The sequence below is a fragment of the Rhinolophus hipposideros genome (genome assembly GCF_964194185.1).
Source record: "Rhinolophus hipposideros genome assembly, chromosome: 12".
In the NCBI taxonomy this organism is placed as follows: Eukaryota; Metazoa; Chordata; class Mammalia; order Chiroptera; family Rhinolophidae; genus Rhinolophus; species Rhinolophus hipposideros.
This window is the reverse complement of record NC_138058.1, coordinates 530759-556150: the sequence shown is the minus strand read 5'-3', so window position 1 is coordinate 556150 and position 25392 is coordinate 530759. Positions and strand designations below refer to the sequence as shown.

The 25392-nt window shown below is 45.3% G+C and overlaps 1 protein-coding gene across 1 annotated transcript in view; it reads left to right on the top strand.

Moving 5' to 3' along the window:
- Positions 1-25392, top strand: part of VWA3B (von Willebrand factor A domain containing 3B) — a 159280-nt gene that overhangs the window by 16932 nt on the left and 116956 nt on the right. The window contains 4 exon segments of the mRNA XM_081068257.1: positions 4685-4779; positions 14805-15055; positions 16243-16402; positions 24059-24228. Of these exon segments, the coding sequence (XP_080924383.1) occupies positions 4685-4779; positions 14805-15055; positions 16243-16402; positions 24059-24228 (676 nt within the window).

Below are 25392 nucleotides of genomic sequence, written 5' to 3'. Positions count from 1 at the left end.
AATGGCGCTGACCACCACCATCACAGCCAGTCCTGCTTCCTCAGCTTTCTCTCCTGTGCCGGAACCAGTTGGGTTGCGAATCTGTGTCTGCGGTCCACAGCTCCCAGAACAGCAAATACTCTGCTCCTTCCATCTGACACTGCCACTGTTCCGCCTCTAGCTCCGGGCAGGTGGGGCGGGGCGAGCTCTGGGAGGGTAGGGAGGAGGCAGCTAGTCTCAGTGCTTAAGGTTTCTGTTCTCTGCTCGGCAGTGAGGGCTTACACCACCGTTTTCAGCCTTCTTCCCTCAGTCTTTGCTCCGAAGTCTCTGCCGGGAGCGTTGGGTTCAGCCGTGTTATATGCTGCCCCCTCAGCCCTGTGGGCCATAAGCGGAGCCCTAGCAGTCCGAGTTCTTCCCTCTCCCGCAGCTGCGGTAGTTCCGGGATGCAGCGAGATCGGAGCACTGAGCTAGGTCTGCGTCCTGCGCCCACGCGGCTCAGTCCCCACACTTCTCCATTCCCTCCTCCCCCGCTTCCGCGATTCGCTCACCGTTAGGTGAATTCAGTAGTGGGTGTCTTCGTCTTGCCTGTCTGCTGTGCAGGGAGTCCTTTGTGGAGTTATTGTTGTTCGATGAGTTGTAAATTCCAGGGGAGCTTTACAGAGGCTCACCTCACGCCGCCATTTTGATGATGTCTCCCATGTCCTCATTTTTAATCTATTATAATAATTTGTTTATTTTACATCATTGATATCTACCACATTGGAAATTAAAACCAGAAACTTTTAAAAATATATATTAATTCATTTAAAAGTAACAAACTTTTAAAATAACATTTTTAAGAAAAATAAGTATATTTTCTAAAAAACTTTAGTAAGAGTGGCATTGTTTTACATTTTTGCAAATCTCTCTAATTTCTGTCTCAATAGAAAACACTTAGATTCTAATCTCTACTTTTTAAAATAATAGCTTTATTGAGATGTGATTCACATACTATACTATTTACTCATTTAAAGTATACAATTCAACATTTTAAGTATACTCATAAATATGTGCAACTATCCGCACAGCCAACTTTAGAACATTTTCATCACCTCAGAAAGAAGACCTGTGCTCCTTAGCTATCCAGCCTGCCCCTCAACCGCCAGCCCAAAGCAGTCTGCTTTCTAACTCTATAGATTTGCTTTTTCTGGACATTTCATATAAATAGAATCATATAGTACAAGTAACCCTCGTATAACACGGCACTTGTATAACACGGTTTCACTCTAACACGGTTTGAGAATTGGGGAAAACCCTCATACAACATGGCACCCTAAAACACGCTTTCATTTTAACATGGTTTGAGAATTAGAGAAATCCCTGAACAACACGGAGTGTAATAAGAGCTTTTAAGAGCAAAAAATATCTCATTCGAAATTAGGTAAATCCCCGAACAACACAGAGCGTATAAAAGCTTTTAAGAGCAAAAGGTATCTCATTCGAAATTAGGTAAATCCCCGAACAACACAGAGCGTAATAAAAGCTTTTAAGAGCAAATGGTATCTCATTTGAAATTAGGGAAGTGCCCAAATAACACGGAATGTAATAAAAGCTTTTAAGAGCAAAAGATACCTCATTTGAAATTTTTCATTCGAGCGTGGATGTCATATTGGATTTGACTGCAGAATTTTAAAATTTATTAGAATTTTAAATCCATTTTGTTCGTGGACTATTAAGTTCAGAGGATGAAGGTATCTTGTCAAAAAGAAAACGCCCTCGGTTAATGGTGTTTAGTAGTGATGACAAAGAAAACGTTATTTAATACATATTAATATGTTATATTGTTGGTGAAAGTTGCTTTAATAAAGATATTTCTCTTAATTATAAAAACATAATAGTATGTTTTTTTAATTTTTGGAACTTAACCCCCTTTTTCGTACAAGTTCTTTGTTTAGTATAACACGGATTCACATAACATGGCATTTTTTAGGAACCTAACAACCGTGTTATATGGGGGTTACCTATATGTGGTCTTTTGTGTCTGACTTCTTTCACTTAACATAATGTTTTTAAGTGTCATCCATGTTGTAGTGTGCACCAGTACTTTACTCCTTTTTATGGCCAAGTATTATTAGGAGGTGAATTGTATGGACATATTACAGTTTGTGTTTATCAGTTGGTGGGTGGAGAGCTGATTCCTGTTTGAGCAGGCTGTTACTTTGGTTGGACTCAGACTCCAAACTCTGTCCCCTCTGCTAAATAAATGCAAATCTCACCAACTTCCTTCTTTCAAGGATTAATGCCATTCCAGTTTCTGCCTGTTGTTGATTGTTTACTAGTGCTTTGAAGTAGCTATTTTTATGTTTCGTCCAGAGTTTATAATTTGTTCTGTGTGAGGCTTAGCCAGTAAAATCTCCCCCCCCATTCTTGGGTGTAGAACTCACAATGCCTCACATTTTAATTAGCAGTGCGGTTTGTAGACTCTGCTGCACGGTCATCTTCTTCAATCCTGAAAAACAAAACCGAAAATCTCTCCTCACTCCACAAAAACGTCTTAGGTAAGGAACGTGTTGCTGGTGATTTGAAGTTGCTTTCTCAATGTCTGTGCAGAAGTTGAATTTTTGGAAATGGATATTTTAGAGTTTTAGAGGTTTATTGAGTGAGGTTATTGCTGATGGAATTCAAGTATTCATTTTTTACGTTTATTATGAACATTGAACTTCAAGTCTTGTAAATTTTATCATGCCTGTGATTTGGGACCAGGCCTGGCCAGGGAAGCTATAAAATTCAGCCTTGCCCTTTCTGCCTTTCCAAAGTAGACTCTTATCCTGCCTTCCTGTTGTGAGTGCCTATAAGGGCAGTCGCTACATTTCAGTCTCTTCCTGAAAGTCAAGGGGACATTAACCCCTCGGCAGGGCCCTACGTCCCTCCGTGGTACTCGTGACATGAGTGAGAAACAAAGTCCTAGCACACAGGTTCAGATAGAGTGAGTAGCACAGCTTTATTTGGGAACCAGTGACCCTCCAGAGGCCAATGCTCTGGTAATCACAGAAGGTTATACAGAATAGAATAGAATTTAATAAGGAACCAACTCCCAGAGTCAATCCGGATGGAGAAGGTCCCTGGTCCGGGAGAGGCGACTGGGCCCCCGACGGGTCTGAGGCGAGCTGGTCTTGCAAGGAAGAACTTTGGAGAGTCCTGGAATATCACAGCTTGCACCTCGCAGGGGACTCTGTCAGATCAGCCAGACAAACATCCCGGAGATCATTCCAGAGTTGTCTGGCTCGGAGCCTCGCAGAGGGTCTTAGCCGGAGCGCCCAATTGGACTACTCATGGCATTGCTCTGGAGTTCTGCTTTTATCCTCTTTTCCTTGGACTTGTTTACTTCTTAGGTGAGAACCAGAAGTTGTTTGGTGAATGTGTTTATCACTCAATTTTGTTATGTTCAGTTTCACACAAATACATGATTTTTTATTCCGCCCTTTTCAGTCTCACACACGTGCGGCCATAGTCCTGTCCCTACTAGTAAACAACTAGTTTACTAGTTGTTACGAGTTTGCAACTCGTCTTGCAAATCTCAATCCAACATGTATAATACATTTTATATGCTCTATACATTCCCTAGAAAGGCAGCGGAAAGGACATGCTGGATTCGAGAGTAACAGTTTTCTCTCCCACATTTGGGACTTGATAGTAATAATAATACCAACACCAATAAAATCATCATATTAAGAACGTCTCTGTGAAGCCTTGCCTCATCTTCTGTCCTGCAAGTCAGAGTGAGTTCTTGAGGCCTTTCTTTTTTTTTTTTATTAAATTTATTGGGGTGACAATTGTTAGTAAATTTACATAGATTTCAGGTGTACAATTCTGTATTACATCATCTATAAATCCCATTGTGTGTTCACCACCCAGAGTCAGTTCTCCTTCCATCACCATATATTAGACCCCGTTTACCCTCATCACCCACCCCCCACCCCGTTACCCTCTGGTAACCACTAAATTATTGTCTGTGTCTATGAGTTTTTCTTTCTCATTTGTTTGTCTTGTTCGTTTGTTGTTTTTGGTTTATATACCACATACTTGAGGCCTTTCTGTAGCCTTCTGTTAGTTCCACGAAGGAGCAGAAGTATGTTTTAGGCAGCATATTCCCATCCTTAACTCTGTGCCTTGCACATGGTGGGTTTTCATTAAGTGTTTGTGCAACAGATGTTGAACAGCTGAGCATACAATCTGAGAAGAAAATCTGTGGTTTTCACATTCTGTGTGGGTATTCTGAAGCTGTTACCTGCTTGCTTCATTTCACTCCTCTATTCATGAACCCATTTGAGAGAACAATAGATAATATCTAAATTTAATTTTTATAAGTCTGAGAACTAAGTCCAAGTCCTGAATAAAAGTTTTCAGTAGTGAAAGACAATTTCTATGGGGTTGTCTTGTTGGCCTCTGCCTTAATCATTCTGGACAAAAGAAACAGGAAACCAAGAAACAGACACTGTTTTTCTTTCCTATTCACTCATGCATTAAAGAATTATGTAGGTCATAACAGGTATGCTTATCATAGTACCTAGAAATACTGCATCATGGAGAACAGAACACAGAGCATCACAGATTGTTGCTGTCACTGGGGATATCATTTGAACGGTGTCAGAGAAAAGCTTTTTGAAATAAAAATAAGAAGCACTGATAATGCACCTTTTGTTTGCTCTTCTTTATAAAAACGCAGATTATGTGACTTCTCTGGGGAGACTTGTGGCTTCCCGGTATGCAGACGGCCTGTTTCCAAGGGTCTACAGAACAGAAGATGGCACAGCATACAATGTAAGTGGGAGCCGCTTGGAGGGACAGGCATGTGATGCCCTGCTGAGGTCTAGAAGTGGCCCATGTGGAGAGGCTCACTCTGCTTCACATTGATTAGTGGAGCAAGGCATGCTGGGGCTGGAGACCTTCTGGCGGGTGGAAAGTGATGAAGGTCACAGCTGAGGAGCAGCGGAGGAAAGCACTTGGTCTGTCAGAGATGTATGCAGGAAGCTCTTGACCAGAGGTGAGAAATTTGGCATAGCAACATTTTGTTTTGCCTTGAAAATAAAGAAAAAAGGCATTGTGACAGAGATCAGCTAAAAGTTAAGGGCCAGCTGCTGTTACCTTCCAGAGGCAGGAGCAATAGAGGCTGCTTTGCAGATCGGAGTGGACAAGGAATGGGCGGTGCCTCTTACTAGAATCCGTTCCCAGCAACTCAGCACACCGTGCGTGTGCCCACTGGCACCTGACCCCTGGCGCACCACAGGGAGCTTGCGGGACACATGGCCATCCTGTCACGTGGTTTCATGGGCATTTGCTCATGTCAGTGTACACCCACGTACCACCTGGACTGTTATTTCTTAATATTTACAACATTTTAAATAGCCTGGTCCTAAGCAATGATATCCATGGAATCTTGAGTTTGGTGTGCGAAATACATTTTTTTATCTGAACCACATGGAAATGGATACAGTCTGTCTGTGCCATGTAACCACCTCCACAGCCCCTGTGACATGGTCCCACCTGGTTTCTATGTGTGGTAGAGACTTGCAGTAAATGCTGTGCATGGTGGCGAGAGAGTTAGGATCTCTGTTGGAAGGAGCCGTGGGAAGCAGATGCTAGAGTCTGAGGAATAACCCTGAGAGCCAAGGATGGGGAAGAACGGAGTTTAAGGCAGAGGGGACAGCACACGCCAATGCATGAGTGTGGAATTATACCGTGTGTTCAGAAAACACATTTTCCTGACAATTTAGGGATTTGAGGGTGTTCTGAGGGTGGCTAAAGTTAAAAAAAAGGACCAGATGTTTTAAAATTTGATTCTTTATAGAAGAAGGCACAAGTTTTTTCCTTTTCTCTGTCTCCTACCTTCCTGCACCCTGAAAGGCCTCGCACAGTTGTGCCCGATCTGTGTGAATGGTATTTATTTGTATATACGAGGTTTGCCAGTTAAGTTCGCAAACTCATCCTAGAAAAAGTGCTCCATACCTCATTGCTCGGTGTCACGCCAGTCACCTTCGAGGTCCTCCCCTTGGGAAGCTGTGCACTGATGCCAGCACCTAGTCCACCCTTCAAAGCAATTTGGAACTCTTTTTCTGGAATGGCCATCAGAGCTGTCAGCATATTACCCTTGATGTCCTGAATGTCATCAAAATGTCTTCCTTTCAATATATCCTTTATCTTTGTGTAAAGAAAGAAGTCACCGGGGGCCAAATCAGGTGAGTGGGGAGGATGTTCCAATACAGTTACTTGTTTACTGGCTAAAAACTCCCTCACAGTGCTGTGTGAGCTGGTGCATTGTCGTGATGCAAGAGCCATGAATTGTTGGTGAAAAGTTCAGGTCGTTTTTGTCTAACTTCTTTTTTTTTTTTTTTGTCATGTAATTTTTATTTATTTATTAGTTTCAGGTGCAGAAAACAAAGCAATACTTAGACGGTTATCATTTATATCCCTCACACTGTGTGAACCCCCTCCCCCCATCCACTACCCCTCTGACGTCGCACAGAGCCATTTCATTTCCACTGTCTCTATTCCTAATGCTGTATTCCACTTGTAAGTATATACATACATATATATACACATATCTATATATATAAAATTATAGTTGGCATTCATTATTGTTCAGCTTCAGGTGTACAGTGCAGTGATCAGGCATCCACATCATCCCTGAGGTGGTCTCCCAAATGGGACACGTGTCCATCGGATACCCTACAAAATCTTTACAACATTATTGATTACGTTCCCCAAATTAATTTTCAAAACCCTGTGGCTATCTTGTGGTTACCGACTGTTTTCTAATCCCCTCACCTTCCCCCGTATCCCCCCCCCGCCCATCTAACAACCCTCAGTTTTTCCTCTTTGTCTCCAAAACTGTTTCTGATTGGTTCATTCACTTATTCTTTTCTTTAGATTCTGCATATAAGTGAGATCATATGATATTTGTCTTTCTCTGTCTGACTTATTTCACTTAACATAATGTTCTCTAGGTCCATCCATGTTGTTGCAAATGGTAAGATTTCTTTCTTCTTTATGGCTGCGTAATACTCCATTGTATAAATGTACCACAGTTTCTTAATCCAGTCATCTACTGATGGGCATTTTGGTTGTTTTCATGTCTTGGCTATTGTGAATAGTGCTGCAATAAACATAGGAGTACATAAAGATTTTTGAATTGGAGTTTTGGATTTCTCCGGATAGATACCAAGGAGTGGAATTGCTGGATCATAAGGTAGTTCCATACTGTTTTCCATAGTGGCTGCACCAATCTGCAATCCCACCAACAGTGCACAAGCGTTCCCTTTTCTCCACATCCACGCCAGCACTTGTTTGTTGATTTATTGATGATAGCCATTTTGACTGGGATGAGGTGGTATCTCATTGTGGTTTTTATTTGCATTTCTCTGATGGTTAGTGAGGTTGAGCATTTCTTCATATGTCTGTTTGCCATCTGTGTATCCTTTTTAGAAAAATGTCTCATGTCCTCTGCCCATTTTTTAATTGGGTTGTTTGTTTTTTTGGAGTTGAGTGAGTTTTTTATAAATTTGTGATATTAACCCCTTATCAGATATATCATTGGCAAATATCTTTTCCCATTCAGTAGGACTCCTTTTTGTTTTATTGATGGTTTCCTTTGCTGTGAAAACACTTTTTAGTTTGATGTAATCCCACATGTTTATTTGTTCTCTTAATTCCCTCGTGTGACGGGATATATCACTAAAAATCTTACTCCGGGTAATGTCTGTGAAGTTTCTTCCTATATTTTCTTCTAGGTATTTTATGGTTTCAGATCTTACATTTAAGTCTTTAAACCATTTTGAATTTATTTTTGTATATGGTGTAAGGAGGTGGTCCAGCTTTATTTTTTTGCATGTGTCTGTTCAGGTTTCCCAGCACCATTTATTGAATAGACTGTCTTTACCCCACCGTACATTTTTGCTTCCATTGTTGTAAATTAAATGGCCATATAGGCATGGATTTATTTCTGGACTCTCTATTCTGTTCCATTGATCTATGTGTCTTTTTATGCCAGTACCATGCTGTTTTGATTACTGTAGCCTTCTAGTATAATTTGATGTCAGGTATTGTTATACCTCCCACTTTGTTCTTATTTCTCAAGATTGCTGAGGCTATCCGGGGTCTTTTATGGTCCCATATAAATTTTAGGATTATATGTTCTATTTCTGTGAAAAACGTCGTTGGTAGTTTGATAGGAATTGCGTTGAATATGTATATTGCCTTAGGCAGTATGGACATTTTAACTATATTAATTCTTCCTATCCATGAACATGGTATGTGTTTCCATCTATTTGTATCTTCTTTCATTTCTTTCTTCGGTGTCTTATAATTGTCTGAGTACAGATCTTTTACTTCTCTGGTTAAATTTATTCCCAGGTATTTTATAGTCTTTGGAGCAATTGTAAATGGGATTGCTTTTTAAATTTCTCCTTCTGATGTTTTGTTATTGGTATATACAAATGCAACTGATTTCTGAATATTAATTTTGTATCCTGCTACTTTACTAAATTCATCTATCAGCTCTAATAGTTTCTTGGTGGAGTCTTTAGGGTTCTCTATATTTAGTATCATATCATCTGCATATAATGACAATTTTACTTCCTCCTCACATATTTGGATGCCTTTTATTTCTTTTTCTTGTCTGATTGCCGTGGCTAGAACTTCCAGCACTATGTTGAATAGAAGTGGAGAAAGTGGGCAACCTTGCCTTGTTCCTGATCTTAAGGGGAATGGTTTTAGCTTTTCCCCATTGAGTATGACGTTAGCTGTGGGTTTGTCATATATGGCCTTTATTATGTTGAGATATGATCTCTCTATTCCCACTTTCTTAAGGGTTTTTATCATAAATGGCTGTTGGATTTTGTCAAATTCTTTTTCTGCATCTATTGATATGATCATGTGATTTTTTTTCCATTTTGTTAATGTGGTGTATCACATTAATTGATTTGTGGATGTTGACCACCCTTGCATACCAGGGATGAATCCCACTTGATCATGGTGTATGATCTTTTTAATGTATTGCTGAATTCTATTCGCTAATATTTTGTCGAGGATTTTTGCATCTGTGTTCATTAGAGATATCGGCCTGTAGTTTTCTTTTTTTTTGTGGTGTTTTTGTCTGATTTTTGGGATCAGGGTGATAGTGGCTTCGTAAAAAAGTGTTTGGGAGTCCTCCCTCCTTCTGGATTTTTTGGAAGAGCTTGAGAAGAATAGGTGATAATTCTTTTTTGAACATTTTGTAAAATTCACCTGTAAAGCCATCTGGTCCAGGGCTTTTGTTTGTTGGGAGATTGTTCATTACTGATTCAATTTCCCTGGTGGTAATCAGTCTATTCAGGTTTTCTGTTTCTTCTTGAGTTGCCCTTGGAAGGCTGTGTGCCACTAGAAAATTGTCCATTTCTTCCAGATTGTCAAATTTGTTGGCATATGGTTGCTCATAGTAATTTCTTAAAATTTTTTGTATTTCTGCAGTGTCTGTTGTCACTTCTCTTTTATTTCTGATTTTATTAATTTGGGTCATCTCTCTCTTTTTTTTAATGAGTCTGGCTTAAGGTTTGTCAATTTTGTTTATCTTCTCTAAGAACCAATCTTGGATTCATTGATCTTTTGTATTGTTTTTCTGGTTTCTATTTCATTTATTTCTTCTCTGATCTTTATTATCTCCTTCCTTGTGCTCCCTTTGAGCTTATTTTGCTGGTCTTTTTCCAGATCCCTTAAGTGTGAAGATACACTGTTGATTAGTGATGTTTCTTGTTTCTTTAGGTAGGCCTGCAATGCTATGAATTTCCCTCTGAGGACTGCTTTTGCGGCATCCCATCAATTTTGGGTCGTCGTGTTTTCATTTTTGTTTGTCTCGAGATATCTTTTGATTTCTTCCTTGATCTCATGGTTGACCCATTCGTTATTTAGTAACATGTTATTCAACCTCCATGAATTGGCATGTTTTCCAGCTTTTTTCCTGTGGTTCATTTCTAATTTCATAGCACTGTGGTCAGAGAAGACAATTGGTATGATTTCAATCTTCTTAAATTTATCAAGACTTGTTTTGTGGCCTAACATGTGGTCTATCTTGGAAAATGTTCCATGTGCGCTTGAGAAGAATGTGTATTTTGTAGCATTGGGGTGAAATGCTCTGAAAATATTGATTAAATCAAGTGGTCCAATGTATCATTTACGGCTGTTGTTTCCATATTGATTTTCTGTCTGGAAGACCTGTCCCTTGTCAGAGGTGTGTTGAAGTCCCCTACTATGATAGTGTTACTGTTGATCTCTGTCTTTATGTCAGTTAGTACCTGTTTTATATATTTAGGTGCTCCTATGTTGGGAACATAGATGTTTACTAGGGTTATGTCCTCTTGTCGGATTGATCCCTTTATTATTATATAGTGCCCATCTTTATCTTTTAATATGTTCTTCATTTTAAAGTCTATTTTGTCAGATATAAGTATTGCAACTCCAGCTTTTTCTCATTTCCATTTGCATGAAATATCTTACTCCAACCCTTCACTTTCAGCCTGTGTGTGTCTTTTGATCTGAGGTGAGTCTCTTGTATACAGCATATACAAGGGTCTTGTCTTGTATATGTCTCTTGATTGGAGCATTGAATCCGTTTACATTTAAAGTGATTATTGATATGTACATAGTTATTGCCATTTTTAAATTTGTAGTTAGATTGTTTTCATCTTTCATTTACAGAAGTCCTTTTAGTATTTCTTGCAATGCTAGCTTGGTTGTAATAAATTCCTTTAGCTTTTTCTTTTCCGGGTAGCTCTTTATCTCTCCATCAACTTTAAATGATAGCCTTGCTGGATAAAGCAATCTAGGTTGTAGGCCTTTGTGTTCCATCACTTTGAGTATCTCCTGCCACTCCCTCCTGGCCTTCAATGTTTCTGTAGAAAAGTCATTTGATAGTCTTATGGGAGTTCTCTTGTATGTAACCCTCTGTCTTTCTCTTGCTGCTTTTAGGATTCTTTGTCTTTAAGCTTTGCCATTTTAACTATAATGTATCTTGGTGTGGACCTGTTTGGGTTTATCCTGGTTGGAACTCTCTGCACTCCCTGGGCTTGTATGTTGGTTTCCTTCATCAGCTTAGGGAAGTTTTTGGACATTATTACTTCAAATATGTTCTCAATCCCTTGCTTCCTCTCTTCACCTTCTGGTATTCCTATGATGCGCATGTTGTTTCGCTTGATGTTATCCCAGAGGTCTCTTAAGCCATCTTCATTGCTTTTATTCTTTTTTTTTTCTGTTGTTCTGTTTGGGTGATCTCTGATAACTTGTCTTCTAAGTCGCTGATTTGATCCTCTGCTTCATCTAACCTGCTGGTAATTCCTTCAAGTGAGTTGTTTATTTCGGTAATTGTGTTCTTTAGTTCTAACTGGTTGTTCGTTATGATTTCTACATCCTTCTTTATGTCTTCTCTAAGCTCCTTAAACATTCTTATCATCAGTGTTCTGAACTCTGTCTCTGACAGGTTGGTTACCTCTGTTTCATTTTGTTCCACTTCTGGAGGTTTCTTCTGTTCTTTTACTTGGGACATGTTTCTTTGTGTCCCCATTCTGGCTGACTCTCTGTGTTTGCTTTGATGTATTAGGTAGATCCCCTAGAGTTCTTAGTTCTTGCTGGGTTATCTTATGTAGTATGTGTCCTTTATATTTGATTTGGACTACTTCCTTCTTCTCCTCTGCATGTGCTCCAAAGGAGACTCTTGTGTTGTGTATATTGTCGTGTTAAAGAAGGTCTTTAATTACTTTTTGCTTGTGAGTAGGTGGGGTTAACTCCTAGGCTGACTAGTTGTGAGACTTGGCTCTGCCCACCACAGGGTTGTTCTGCTGCATGAGGATTGACCACTTAAATGTGGTTTGGCCTCTATGGGCTCTTGTGCCTGTAGAGAATTCCCTCTGGGTGTGTCACTTGTAGGTCAAACCCGGTAGTACTCTGGTTTGGTCCGGAGTTGGCCTCTGGGTGTGTTGAATCTTTGCCTCTCAAGCTGGGCCCTGGTAGGGCAATTTCAGAAGAAAGCAAATCACCAAGCACAACAACAACAAAGAAAAAATCAAATACATTCACATGTAAAAACAGCCGACAACCCCCACTCAACACAGGCAAAGATATCAAAGATATAAAGACAAAACAAAACAAAACAAAACAAAACGAAAAGCAGCACCAGTCTTGGCTTAATCCCACCAAGTAATCTCCAGGTTGTCCTCTGTTGTGCCAAAGAGTCCCCTGCCTATTGTGTAGGCAGAGCCGGTCACCTGGTGCCCAGAGTGACTTTGGGACTGCAGATGTATATGTGTGGGGCTGAGGGGTCTGGATGGTAGTTTTTACAAAGTCAGTGCAGTTTCTGCCCTTGCCTGCACATATGCACACTGAGAAGCACCACCAGCCCTGTGATGCTGCGTCTTAGGGCACTTCTTCCGTGTGTGTGTGTATGTGTGTGTGTGTGTGTGTGTATGTGTGTGTGTGGCGGGCGGGAGATTTCTGAGCTGCTGACAGCTGGGAGCTATGTCTGCCGTTTACTGCTGATCTCTGGGAGTGCCTCCGCAGATGTAATTGCCCTGGCCTAGGCAGGCCAGAAAGGGTGGGGGCTGGGGATGGAGGGGTCTTCTCTCTCCCAGCCCAGCCGTGTCACACTCTTCCCACAGGCCAGAAAAGGTGGTGGCTGGGGGTAGAGGTGTCTCTTCTCTCCTAGCCCAGCAAAAATCACACTCTTCCCTGGGTCAGAGCTGCCTGCTAGTCTTCCCAGAGCCTGAGCACTACGGCTCCTCTGTAATCTGACACTACTCCTCAGTTCAGGGGCCAATTTAAGTCTCTGGAAGGGCAGGAGTCGGATTGGAAGGGGGGGAGGGGCCCATGTATGGATTTTTTGTCCTTAGGCCGACCTAGGGCCCACCTAGCTGCCCCCTCAGCAGGAGAGATCAGCTGTGGGACTCAGGGAAAAAGCCCACCTCCTGGCTTTTGTGTTCTCTGTTCCGTCCTGGGATCCCCTGCATCTCTAGCTGCGGATGCGGCCGCGTTTCCACCGCCACAGATGTGGGCCATGTCTCCACAGCTGAAGGTGCGGGCTGTGTCCCCACAGCCACAGGTGCGGACCGCGTTTCCACTCTTCTCCCTTCTCTCTTCCTGTCTAACTTTTTCACACAGCCTGATCAGCACTTCCAAATAGTAAACTTGCTTAACTGTTTGTCCGGTTGGTACAAATTCATAATGAATAATCCCTCTGACATCAGAAAAGGTCAGCAACATCGTTTTGACTCTGGATTTGGACGGAACTTTTTTGGTCGTGGAGAATTGGCTGACTTCCATTGTGCACTTTGATGCTTTGTTTCAGGGTCGTATTGGTACACCCATGTTTCATCCCCAGTGATAACACAGCCCAAAACATCGTCTTGCCTCTCCAAAAGGTCTTGGCAAACTTTAACTCTCCTTTGCTTTTGTTCATTGGCGAGCTCCTTCAGGACCATTTTTGCACACACCTTTCTCATGCCGAGAAGTTCAGTTCAGATTTTCCTGTTTCTTTATCGATATTTATTTGGTCTGCTATGCTTCTCACAGTGAGCCAACGATTTTGACACAATTTGATTAATTTTTGAAATGTTTTCATCATTTCTGCTTGTTACTGGCCGCCCTGACTTCTCTTCATTAGTGACGCGTTCTCTCCCCTCAGAAAGACATTTAATCCATTTGTACACTGCCATTTTCTTAATGGCATTATCCCTATAAACTTGGACTAACATGTCCCTGATTTCACTTTCACTCTTGCCAAGTTTAACAAGAAATTTAATTTGTTCGTTGCTCTAATTCAAACTCAGACATTCTTGCGACGGCACAAAAAACATGCAACAACAATAATGAACGCCACTCAGCAAGACACTGCCACATGTTGACACAAACACAGCTGTGAGACACTGATATACCGAGGTTATGAAACCTTCCCGAGCTGTTTGTACAGTGCTGCCAATGGAAGCGTGTGGTGGCAAGTTCATGAACTTAATTGGTAGACCTTGTACAAGAAATTGCCCCCAAGTCTCTGTCACCTTCTAGGGACAGCCCCTAGCAGTGTTGGTGGCAGCTGTGGGTGATCAAGTGATCCAGGTATATGGGTTGGCCTGGGAGACAGAGGACATAGGACAAAGGTCATGAGCAGGATGAGGAGTCATTGGGGCGCATCCATCGAGGAAGCCAGGCCCGTGTGCTGAGTGCTGAGAAGCGTTTCCAGAAATACTTCTGGCATGTTGTACTTAGGAAAGCTTAGTGAGCCTTACTGTTTTCCATCTGCCTTTGCCGGTCTCCCTTTTTGCCTCCCTAATTTCTTAAAAGTTCAACTGGACATTTTTTGATGAAGATAATTCTGTAACTGTAAAGATAAATTGTGATCTAGAGACACATTTCTTTCTTTTTTAAATTAGTTTCAGGTGTACAAAACACTGTAATAGAGAGACATTCACACCCCTCACAAAGTGATAACCCCCTCCCCCAATCTACTGCCCCTTTGACATCGTATGTAGCTGTTACATTTCCATTGAAACACATTTCTTTTTAAAGAGTGCTGTTTTGAGTAGAACGCGTGGTCATCTTTACCCTGTGATGAACCGGCCACAGGTTTCAGCTGAGGCTGGAACATGATCCTCCTGGTAGTGTGGGTTTGGAGGATCGTGTACAAAGTTGTCACTAATGCACAGTGCTTGATGGCAGAGGCCTTGACTCAGTGGGCCCTCTTGTTCCTGGCTGCACTGTGGTTCAGGTAACCTACTTCTGTGTGCTTTTATTTTTTTTATTTTTGGGTTTTTTACTCTTTTATTTTCATTAAGTTGACAGCCAAATCAGAAGTGATCTGTCAGTTCGTGGAACTTTTAACAGAAGCTGTGGAGAGCTATAAGCAGAGGATGGACTGGCTCACCAGCGGAAGCCGGCAGGTGTTTGGTGTCATCTTGGAACAGAGCATCACCATAGTGCTGGATTTTGGCGACATGCGGGAGGAGGAGCTTAGTCTGTGCCAGGATGCTCTAATAATGGTCCTCCGGGAACAGGTGGCTCACATAGCCAAGTTCAATATCATATGGTGAGTTCCCAGAGAAAGGGGATATTTCAGTGAAAACATCAGTGATTTTCATTTAGTTAAGTAGCATAACTAACATAGTTAGCTCTTTGGGGAGGGGGTGTTATCTCGTAATTTGTTAGAACATAGAATTCAGCAGGAATCCTACAATGAATAAATCTTAGAAAACTTTTATCTGCTTTGTACAGGCATCTTAGTTTTCTAATGAGATATTTATAAACATGCTTTTCTTCAGTGCATGGCAAGGTCAAATACAAGAATATAAATTATATTGAATATATATTTAAGGCCATAAAATCTCTTCGTTCATTTTGGATTTTAGCTTGGATAATGAATTCAAACTTGTCACAAATTGCACTGGCTTTGACACTGAGCTCGCAACTCATGTTGACCTCATAAGCTGACGCTTAATCTGGACAACAGGTGGCTGGCTTTACAGAATTTCCTGTATTGTAGAGTTTTTACAGTCAATCATTTAAAGATTTTTGGATTTGAAAGGACTAAGGACTTTTTATGTGGAGCAGTGGCAGCACCTCCCTGAGAGGAAACTTCTGGATGGGGGCATCTACCGGAGCCTTTCTTTTTTTAAAAAATACATTTTTTGAAACATTTATTTTAAGTATGTTTTTCTAGGACCCATCAGCTCCAAGTCAAGTAGATGTTTTAATCTAATTGAGGAGGGCACAGCTCACAGTAGCCCATGTGGGGATCGAACCAGCAACCTTGGTGTAATGAACACTGCGCTCTAACCAACCAGCTAACCAGCTGCTCCTGAGCCTTTCTTTTTAAACAAAATATTTTCAGATAGTAGATGACATCTTGGGGATGCTGCCTAATTGTGTTTTAGCCCAGGTTCCTATTTCTGCCACAGACATATTATTGAAAGAATTAAGTGTTTAAGGCTGCAATGCTTCAGCTTCTTGGAAATCTGTGCGATAGCACAGATTTGGAAATCAGTGACACATATATGTGTCACTCAGCCAGGTTCTCTATCCAGAGGGGCCGCACAGAGGTGACACATGTGAGGCAGCCCTGTCTGGAGGTCATTTGCAGAGAGAGGGCTGGAAGCTGCTTTTTCTTTCTTTCCACACGGTGACCATGAGTGGCATGTTGCTCACAGCTGCGGAACTGAGGACTGACAGCTGTGGTGACCACTGCCTCTGGTGACAGCCCCATGTGATTCCTTGCAGGGCTTCCCAAGAGCCTGTGAAATGGCAGGAAAATGCTACTCCTGTGACACAACAGTCCATAGCTGCTGCCATCAGTTGGGTTGAGACGCTGACATTTGATCAGGCGCTGAGCCGGGCTGGCCGCCTGGACGCTCTGCTGGAAGCCGGGAAAGACCAAACCGTGAGTGTGTACCCAGGGCTGGCCCAGGTCACCAAGGTGGCCGCAAGTTTATTTCTTTACATCAATCTCCTCATACTGCTCTGCAGCCGATCTTGGTCCCTTCCCTGTGGCCTCCCACAGGGGCTGTGTCATTGGCATTGAAGAGCCCGTAAGTTTCAATCCTATTCACCTCTGAATTTGGAACCAAGTGACATATAGGTGACAGGCGGCAGGAGGGGATCAAAATCGCAGGTTTGACATGTGCTGCCATGTCCACTGAGCACCGAGGGAGGCCTTCAGGCCACAGCAGGGCACGTCCAACACTTCAGTTCCACTCCTGCTCTCCTGAAGGTTAGATAAGTCAGTCCGTCTCTTCTGGGGAGCACAGGTTGGAAGGCTCCCCCCAGAATCCCGAGGATGAGGAACAGGTCTTCCCCAATGTCCATGTTCTGTAGCTTTCCCACTCCGTTTTCTTCACACATGGGTCTATCATGAACTTTCCAAGGTGAGATATATCCGCCTGTGTGTCATCCATTTTCAAATGCTGGTGTATTCACATGGGCACTTTGATAGGAACCTTTTGGAAATAAAGAATTATCTGGAAGAAGTGATTGAATGGTGGTATTAATGTCCCTTTAAGCCACAGGGTGTATGTTTTTGTGACTCTACTGGTGGGGCTGTTAGAGGTAGTGGCAAGCCAGAGAGGAAGTCCTCTGGGCAGGTGGGTCCCTTGGCTGCCTCCGCTCCCTGGGTGGAGGTAGGTCTGCTTTCCTTTGGGATACAGCTACTTAATAATACTTATTAATTAATTAATGTGAATTAATAATTGTTTCCTCCACCCTGGAAGCCTGAGGGTTCTGGGGATTTCAAGCTTTACTCTTCTGCATTAAGAAGTCCTTTCTTGGACAAAGAGGCCGTGTGCTGGCACCTGAAAAGACAACCCCAGTGGTCACCAGACTGTTTACTGACGATGATGGTTTGAAATTGGAAACACATTGTTTATCCCCATGAAGCCAGAGGAACAAATGTTTTTTCTGATTAAAGAATAACAAAATACAAGCTACTTACCGTGTTTCCCTGAAAATAAGACGGTATCTTATATTAAGTTGTGCTTCAAAAGACACATTAGAGCTTATGTTCAGGGGATTTCATCCCGAAAAATCATGCTAGGGCTAATTTTCTGGTTAGGTCTTATTTTCAGGGAAACATGGTATGTTCTTTGGGTCTTCAAATTTGTCTTAACACCTGTAAAATTTCAAGTGTCTAGATATCATAATTAGCATTCGAGATATAGAATATTTCACAGGCTCTTGTGTGTGTGTATTTGTATGTCATACATGGTGTTCTCTTTCTTTGTCTGTTACCTGGCTACCCTTGTCACAGCTGACGCTGGCCACCTGACAGGACTGCAAGACTTCCCGGTGACCTTAATTTTCTATTTTACTTCCTTCTGGCTGTGCCTCTCCTTTCTCTGGGTTTCATCCCCAGCCCAGGAAATACAGACATTTTATTGAGTTCCAGGAAAATCCTATAGAAGAGGAAGAACCTAGAAATAAGCTTACAGACACTGATCATCAAATGCCACCTGAAAACTCTTGAGGCTATGGAATATGACAAATGCAAAACATATTTAGACTACTGTGTCCCTTCACCTAGAGCTTATATCTAGGTGTGGTCCCAAGGAAAATTCTAGTAAATGCAACTGCTTCATGTATAAAAATGTCATCGGATATTTGTGAGGAGTGAACAAAGTATGTGTGTGTGGGAGGTGGGGTAGAAGGAGAATGGGTTCCCAGAGGGCCTACTCCTCTGCTCTGAGCCCTTCATGTGCACCCCCCTGAGTTTCAGATTGATCCATGTAGCTGCCGTTTGCTATACATAGAAAAGAACCAAGGCTGAAGAACCTTGAACAGTAAAGCCAAATACCCAGACTTTCCCACCGACGATAACCTGCTATGGGTTAGCACCTCCCAGGAGTGGGTCCTGAGAGGAACCAAGAAGGTGGGTATTGTCTTGTGTCCACCACTAACACGGAGAGTGGGTTTTTGTATCCTGTCCATATGGGAAGGGCGGGCGGACTTATGTGCTTGGCAATGGTAAAGGAGGATGCGCCTCCAGCACCTGATTTTGTAACCACAGATGGGCCAGGAACATTGAACAGGGATGGGTGTCTGAGCGGGAGCCTGAGTCCGGGAGCTGGGCAAAGGCTGAGGGTCATGCAGGGACTCTGGTCCCGCTTCCCGCATAACTATGCAGGACATGGTGAGGCCAAAAAGGAACACCACGGAGCCATGGATAGGGGTTCATACCACCATATTCTCAATGGCCGCTGGTCGAGACAGAAAAACAAACATCCGCCACGACCCCAACGAGGGGTCTTCCTGCACCCCCATCTCGCTGGCAGCCGGGCGAGACACAGGAAGTAGGAGCAACATGATCCGCAATCCACAGTCTGCTTGCTAACCGCATTTACTAGCCGCAACCCGCCGTCCACTTCTCTGCCAGCCAACCAACCCCCTAGCGTGGCCACGGCAGTTATATTAGTGGCTAATAGCTAACAGCTGATGGCCACCCAGCCCCAGCGATGGCCATCTGAGTACAGCTGGTGGCCGTCTAATAACCAAGCCAGCACCTTTCCGCGTGAGGCCGAGCGCCTGGAAACTGCTCTCTGGGGCTCTGGCCCCACAGCGGGGTCTGCTTAAATCCCAGCTCTAGTCATGGCACATGAAGAGCACTGAAAAAGAACCTGGTTCCTGGGATGGGCAGCCTGTGGGGTCGTGGGGACAGAGTCCCAAAGAGCAGTTTCCAGGCTCTCGGCCTCACGTGGAAAGGTGCTGGCTCGGGTAGTAGATGGCCGTCAGCTGTAGCCGGTTAGCCATTGGCCACTGATATAACTGCCGTGGCTACGCTGGTTGGTTGGTTGGTTGGTTAGTTGGCAGAGAAGCAGACGGTGGATTGTGCATCGTGTGGAGCCTGCTTCCTGTGCCTCCACCCCAGCCGCCGGTGGGAATACAGTGGTGTGACTCCCCTATCCATGGCGCCATTGGTTTTCCTTTTTGGCCTCGCCATGTCCTCCGTTTTTGTGTGGGGAGCGGGACCCTGCATGCAGGGGTACTGAGGAAATGTTCAGCAGTTTTGGGGGCTGGCGTTGCCCTCAGAGCTCGGGTGTGCCACCCAGGACAGGGCCTCTGCTCTGTGGTACCCTGTGGTCCCAGCACACATCTCTGGAAAGCTGGTGTCTTCCCTGGTCTTTCTGAGGAGAGGGTGTTGTGCCATGAGGCCCACTGATCCGGGATGTGCCTCTGGGAGGTGCTCCTCTTTCCTCTTGAGGGATGAGGAGGCTCCTGGCCAGTGGCCCTGGTTCCCAGCTGCCTGAGAAGACTAACCGAGGGCTTCTGCTCTGCTCTCAGCAGAAGGCCCCGCGCCCAGAGGGCACCTGCATCCCTCTCTGTGTTTCCTCAGCCTCTCTTCTGTCCACCTGGCAGGCACAGATTCATTTACCTTTTCTACTGGGAGACTAAGTGGGTGAATTAGAGACAGACCCACATGACTCCTTAAGGAGCCTTCTCCATGGGACAGGAAGCTGAAGGCTAGGCCATGTCAATCACGAGGCTGGTGTTTCATTCACTTCCTTGTGGTGGTTCAGACAGCCATCAGGTCTTTTCACCTCTGTGTCCCTTGCAGTGGCAGTGCCTGCTGTGGGCTCGGTACGTCTGTGCTGAATGCTGAAGGACTGGAAAGGAAATGCTGTGGGTATTCTTGAGGTTGGGTCTGTGGTCTCAGATAGTCCCCCCCCAAAGCTGTGGTGCAGGTTGGAGTTTTTGAATTGAAGGGAGGTGGTGTACATGGGACTGGGCGGGTAAATCTGTTGAGTCTCTTATGTGACTCTCGTGGGGACGGTGGGTGGGCACAGGGACCCTGAAGCTTGGGAGGCCAGGAAGTTGGTGGTGGTCAAGGGTGCTAGATGGATCTGAGAAGTGAGCTAGACTCATACTGTGGGGGCAGCCACTGCCATGTGAGAACCAGAAAATCAAAATCGCTGAGCTGGGAGAGGGCTGCCACAGGCACAGTGATGTCTGGGAAGTGCATTCAAGGTCACAGCTGTTGCAAAAGTCAAAGCTGTATGACGAACGAGACGGAATTTTGCTGCATCTCTTGCTGCTGTTCTGGTTGACTTCCATTTTTGCTTCTTTGCAGAGTGGAGATATTTAGACCCAGAGGCCTTGGGGCTTCTGGCAGCCTAGAGCAGAGGGCAGCAGGGAGGAGGCATCCTCTCCAAGTCTGACTCTTCTTTTCCTCCAAACCTGTGGCTGGGAAGACATCAAGGCCACCTTGGCTGGGCAGACTGCCATTACCGTGGGAAGCTGCCGCACAAATGGCCCTGAGAGCACAAGACATTTCAAGTGAAAACAGAGGCTCTGCCATGCTTTATGTGGTATAAAGCGGCGAGTTTGTGACTCACAGTAAATTAGTCGAATAGAACCCAGATATTTTACAAGTCTTGTGTTACCAAATTCAGTGCAAGTCAACATTTAGGGAAGTGCTGGTCTGTGAGGAAGCCGCCTGGTCTTGGCTGCTGCTGCTGCCTCTCTGGACTGGCTGTTGCCCGGAAGCTCAGAGCTGCAGCTTAGGGGTGCAGATTTGCAGGCAGCGAGCCCCTGAGCCAGACACCGTCCTGGAACAGATTTTGGTCAGTGATGTTGATATCGGTCGGAGCGTCGGATGGTGTGGGAGCTGAGAAAGTGAGGACAGTGCCTGTCTCTGGCCACCTCTGACCACCTTGGTGTCGCACTGTCTTGCTTTCACAGTTCTGGGAATTCACGTTTACCTCTAATAGGTGACCAGCCTTGCCATGATGAGGTGACAGAATTCAGTGGTTGATAGCAAAGGCAGAAGCTCACGGGGTCAGGTAGCCTGGACTAGCTGCAAGGCTAAATCAATTAATCTGTCCAGGCCTCAGTTTCTTCATCTGTAAACTGGGCGTGAGAACAAGAATTCATAGCAGATCATTCCAAAGCCATTTCATTTTAAAAGGCATTTTGCCAAATTGTTTGGGGGGTGGGGTGGGAGATAGAGAGGTAGCATACTTATCTTTCTCCGTTTTTCTCCATGTCTCTATGTGAGCAGAAAGGAGAGGCAGAGCAGCAGTGTGCAGGAGGAAAGTATGGGTGGGGTAGGTGGTCTCGATGGAAAGCATGTCCCTAGAAATCTGGAGCATGGGTATCGGTGGGTGGCCTGGCGTGCTAGGCAGTCAAGAAGCTGAGTAATGAACTTCGTGAATAACCCTAGAGCCTGAGTAAAGGAAGGGAGTCCTGGCTTACCGCTGGCCACAGCATTTTTAGTTTGATGAAATGTCGACGGAAAAACGTTTCTGCACAAGGGTTTCAGACTTGCCAGAGCAAAGAAGCTGGGTTTACGTGACATGCAATGAAGGCGCAGGTGTCCAGAGCCAGAGACAGACCACCTGGAGGGGTTTGTCCTCACTCACCTCCCGCGGAGCTCACGAACCCAAGTCCCTGCCCCCACCCTGGGCTGTCTTTCCCCTTTCTCAGGCCATGTGTGATTTTAGGTCCTTATGGGAGGGTGAACCCTTCCTCTTTGCACTTGGGCAACAACACAGATGGCACAAACTAGTAACAATGCAGCTCAGTGGAGCCCATAATACACCTGACACAGGTGATGTGTACACCGGGAGGAAACTGAAGTTCATGCATTTGCTGGAAGGACAGTGTTAGCTGTCTAATGAGTCTGGCGAACACCGCCTCTTTCAGTTATTTTCTTCTGCCGCTTGGGTGATTAGCAGAGAGAGTGTACAGCATTCCTTAGTCTTTACCTCCCATTAGGTCCTTTTTAAAATCAGGGAGCAGGTGCTGAAAGGCCTGAAAGTTTATATGACATGCAATGTCATGTAAAGAAAGAACAGGGGTAGGGGTGGGAGTGGGGGGCTCTTCTGTTCCCAGTTGGAGGAGGGTTGCTGTTGTAGTAGGCCAGTCTCCGCTCCCACTTGGGCCTTCTCCTGACGCCGGCCTGCGCCCCACCACCCTGCCCCCACCGCCTCCCGGGGCACGGTCTGCCCCGTGTCGCTCTCAGGCTTCCCTCCAGCTGGGGAGCCTCTGCCTGTGCCAGGCGGGTTTAAGTCCCAGATTTGAAGTTGCGGGGAGGTCATGGCCTACCCTCTGCTAAGGGGTCTGTGATTACGGTGGAGAGGCCGGTGAGTGAGTCCTAAAGGGACAGCACATCTGGGTCTCCTCTTCAGGCCTCTGTGGAGACAGTCCCTCTGGATGGGTAGTACTGGCCCTCCCTGCGTTTCACCTTCTGAGATTTAGGTCAGTGTAAGCCGCTGTGTTTAGACAGTCACGAGGTAAAATACATTTCTCTCTCTTGTCGCCATTAAATCACTTGCCTGAGGTTAGGGCTCACACCGTGGAAGGCCAGTCCTGGGGAAACAGCAGGGGTGGTGTGGGTGGGATTGGGCTAGGGCCATTGTCCCAGGGGTGGGGCGGGGCTGTTGACATCTGTCTCTGAATGAAGCAGGGTCCCTTTGGGATTGCCTTCTATTGGTGAGGTATACACCTCCCACTCCCTGGAATTCGTGCGTGCACGTACGTGTGTGTGCGTGTCGTATGTGTCTGTCACCCGACACGGGATGACTCACTCCCCATTTGTCTCATGGCCCGCCATGGTACAGCGAGCCGGCCCTGTGGGTGGGCCTGGCCACCTGACCTGCTGTGTGGAGTCAGGACAGCCTCGCCTCCCCAGGCATTTGCTTCCTGGTGGGTGGGGACCAGAGGATGAACTCGCTGGAATGTGCCCTCCTGCCCCATTCCGCTTCAGACTGAGGATGGAGGAACTGGCATTGCCAGGGGCAGTGGCTAATAAACTGTCTGCAGTGGCTGTGCCAACACTCATGGGCTTGGAGGAAGTCTGTGGGGACAGAGCCAGGAGTGCAGTTTCCAGGCTCTTGGCCTCAGGTGGAAAGGTGCTGGCTCGGTTATTAGATGGCCATCTGCTGTGGCTGGGTGGCCATCAGCTGTTACCAGTTAGCCATTAGCCACTTGTATAACTGCTATGGCTGCGCTAGGGGGGCGGTTGGTTGGTTGGTTGGTTGGTTGGTTGGCTGGCTGGCTGGCAGAGAAGCGGACGGCGGGTTGCGGCTAGCAAGTGCGGTTAGCAAGCTGATTGTGGGTGCGGATCGTGTTGATCCTACCTCTTGTGTCTCGTTCAGCCGCCAGCGAGACTGGGGTGCAGGAGAACCCCTCGTTGGGGTACTGGCGGATGTTTGCTTTTGTGTCTTGACCAGCCGCCAGCGAGAACATAGTGGTAGGACTCCCTTATCTATGGCTCCGTGGGTGTTCCTTCTTGGCCTCACTTTATCCTGCGTTCTGATGCGGGGAGCAGGCGCGGAGACCCTGCCTGACAAAGCCCTTCCCCAAGTGTACCAACCACATCCGTCCCATGCGACACCTGAGTGTATCCACGGCCCACAGACCTTGTCACCAGGCCTGGAGTATCTCCCTTCCTGATTTTGGCCCCAGACGTCCTCACAAAACATTGAGCAGTGCTGCTGTTCTTCCTGTCCTTTTTGCAAAGGATGTTTATGGGAAGTATATTGCCACTGAGTCCAGGACAAGGCTTGGGCATGTCAGGAGGTAAACCTCTGGTGTTGCTCTTTTGCAGATTGAATCCATTTACTACTTTGCGGTGGGAGACATCCCTGACGGATCCAAGCAGCGTCTCCTCCACAGCGCTCTGGAGACACCATGTCCTGTCTGCACTGTATCCTTCAACGCCAGAGGAGAAGGCACGATAGCTTTCTTAAAGGAGCTGAGTGCCAACACCCACAGCAGGTAGGTGGCAACACACCTGAGGGACTACGAATGAGCTGCCTGCTTCCCCAAGGCCCCTGGGGGTCCTGTGTGTCCTTCCCGTCTTCCTAGCAGCCTCCATGCGCCTTTCCTTCTGGGCCCTGTATTCATCTTGCCTTTTCATTTTCTGTGATTGGCATGCTTAGACATCTTGGAACCTTGCTGATGCCGCGTAGACTGCCCCTCGCAGGCAGAGCCAGTTCCTAGAGGTCGTGAATGGCCAACCCAGGAGTGCCCCTTCCGTGAGCCTCGGAGCTCACCCTCAGGACCACTCTGCCCTAACCACCCAGGCCACGTACCAGACAACTTGGGCCAGCCCCAGTACCCCAGAACCTGCTGAAATGATTCAAACTAGCCAATGCTGAGCCCACTAACTCTGCCTTATCCATTCCTTCCTGCGGAATGCACAATACAGACGCTTGCCCATATTTGCCCTGGTGTTTCCTCACCTTGCCCTGCATGGGTGGTGTGCCCTCTTCTTGGGCACTGTGTTTGTCAGTTCTGGCTGTCATAACAAAGCACCAGAGATGGGGGCTAAAACAACAGAATTTATTTCTCTCTGTTCTGGAGGCTCCAAGATGAGGGTGCTTGCTGAATCAGTTTCTGGTGAGAAATTGCTTCCTAACGTGCAGACAGCTGTCTTCTTGCTGTGTCCTTTTATGGGAGAGAGGGAGGGAGAAGGAAGTGGGGTCAAGCATGCGTAAGTTTTCTGGTGTGTCTTTTTAAAAGGACACTAATCCTATAGGATCAGGACCCTACACTTAAGACCTCGTTTAACCTTAATTTTAGGCCCCATCTCCAAACACAGTTGCTTTGGGGGTGGACACAACTCAGTCCATAGCAGGGGTTGTGAGTAGCAAATTGTCTTTTCAGTGGCAGTTGAACTGATCTGTTGGCCTCATCATATCGGAGTAATAATGAAATCTACATTTTAAAACATACCCTGTTGCCAGAGAGAGAGAGAGAGGAAGAGAGAGAGAGAGAGAGAGTGTGTGTTTAGCTCCCTTGTAGAGAAACACCATTGCTTGTGTGATTTCAAGGAGAGTGACTGGGTCCTTTCCTCAGTTGGCCCATCCGAGACGAATGCAGTGGTTGTCCTTGAGCATTCTCAAACTGAACTGCTCATCAGATTTGTGTGGGGAGCTT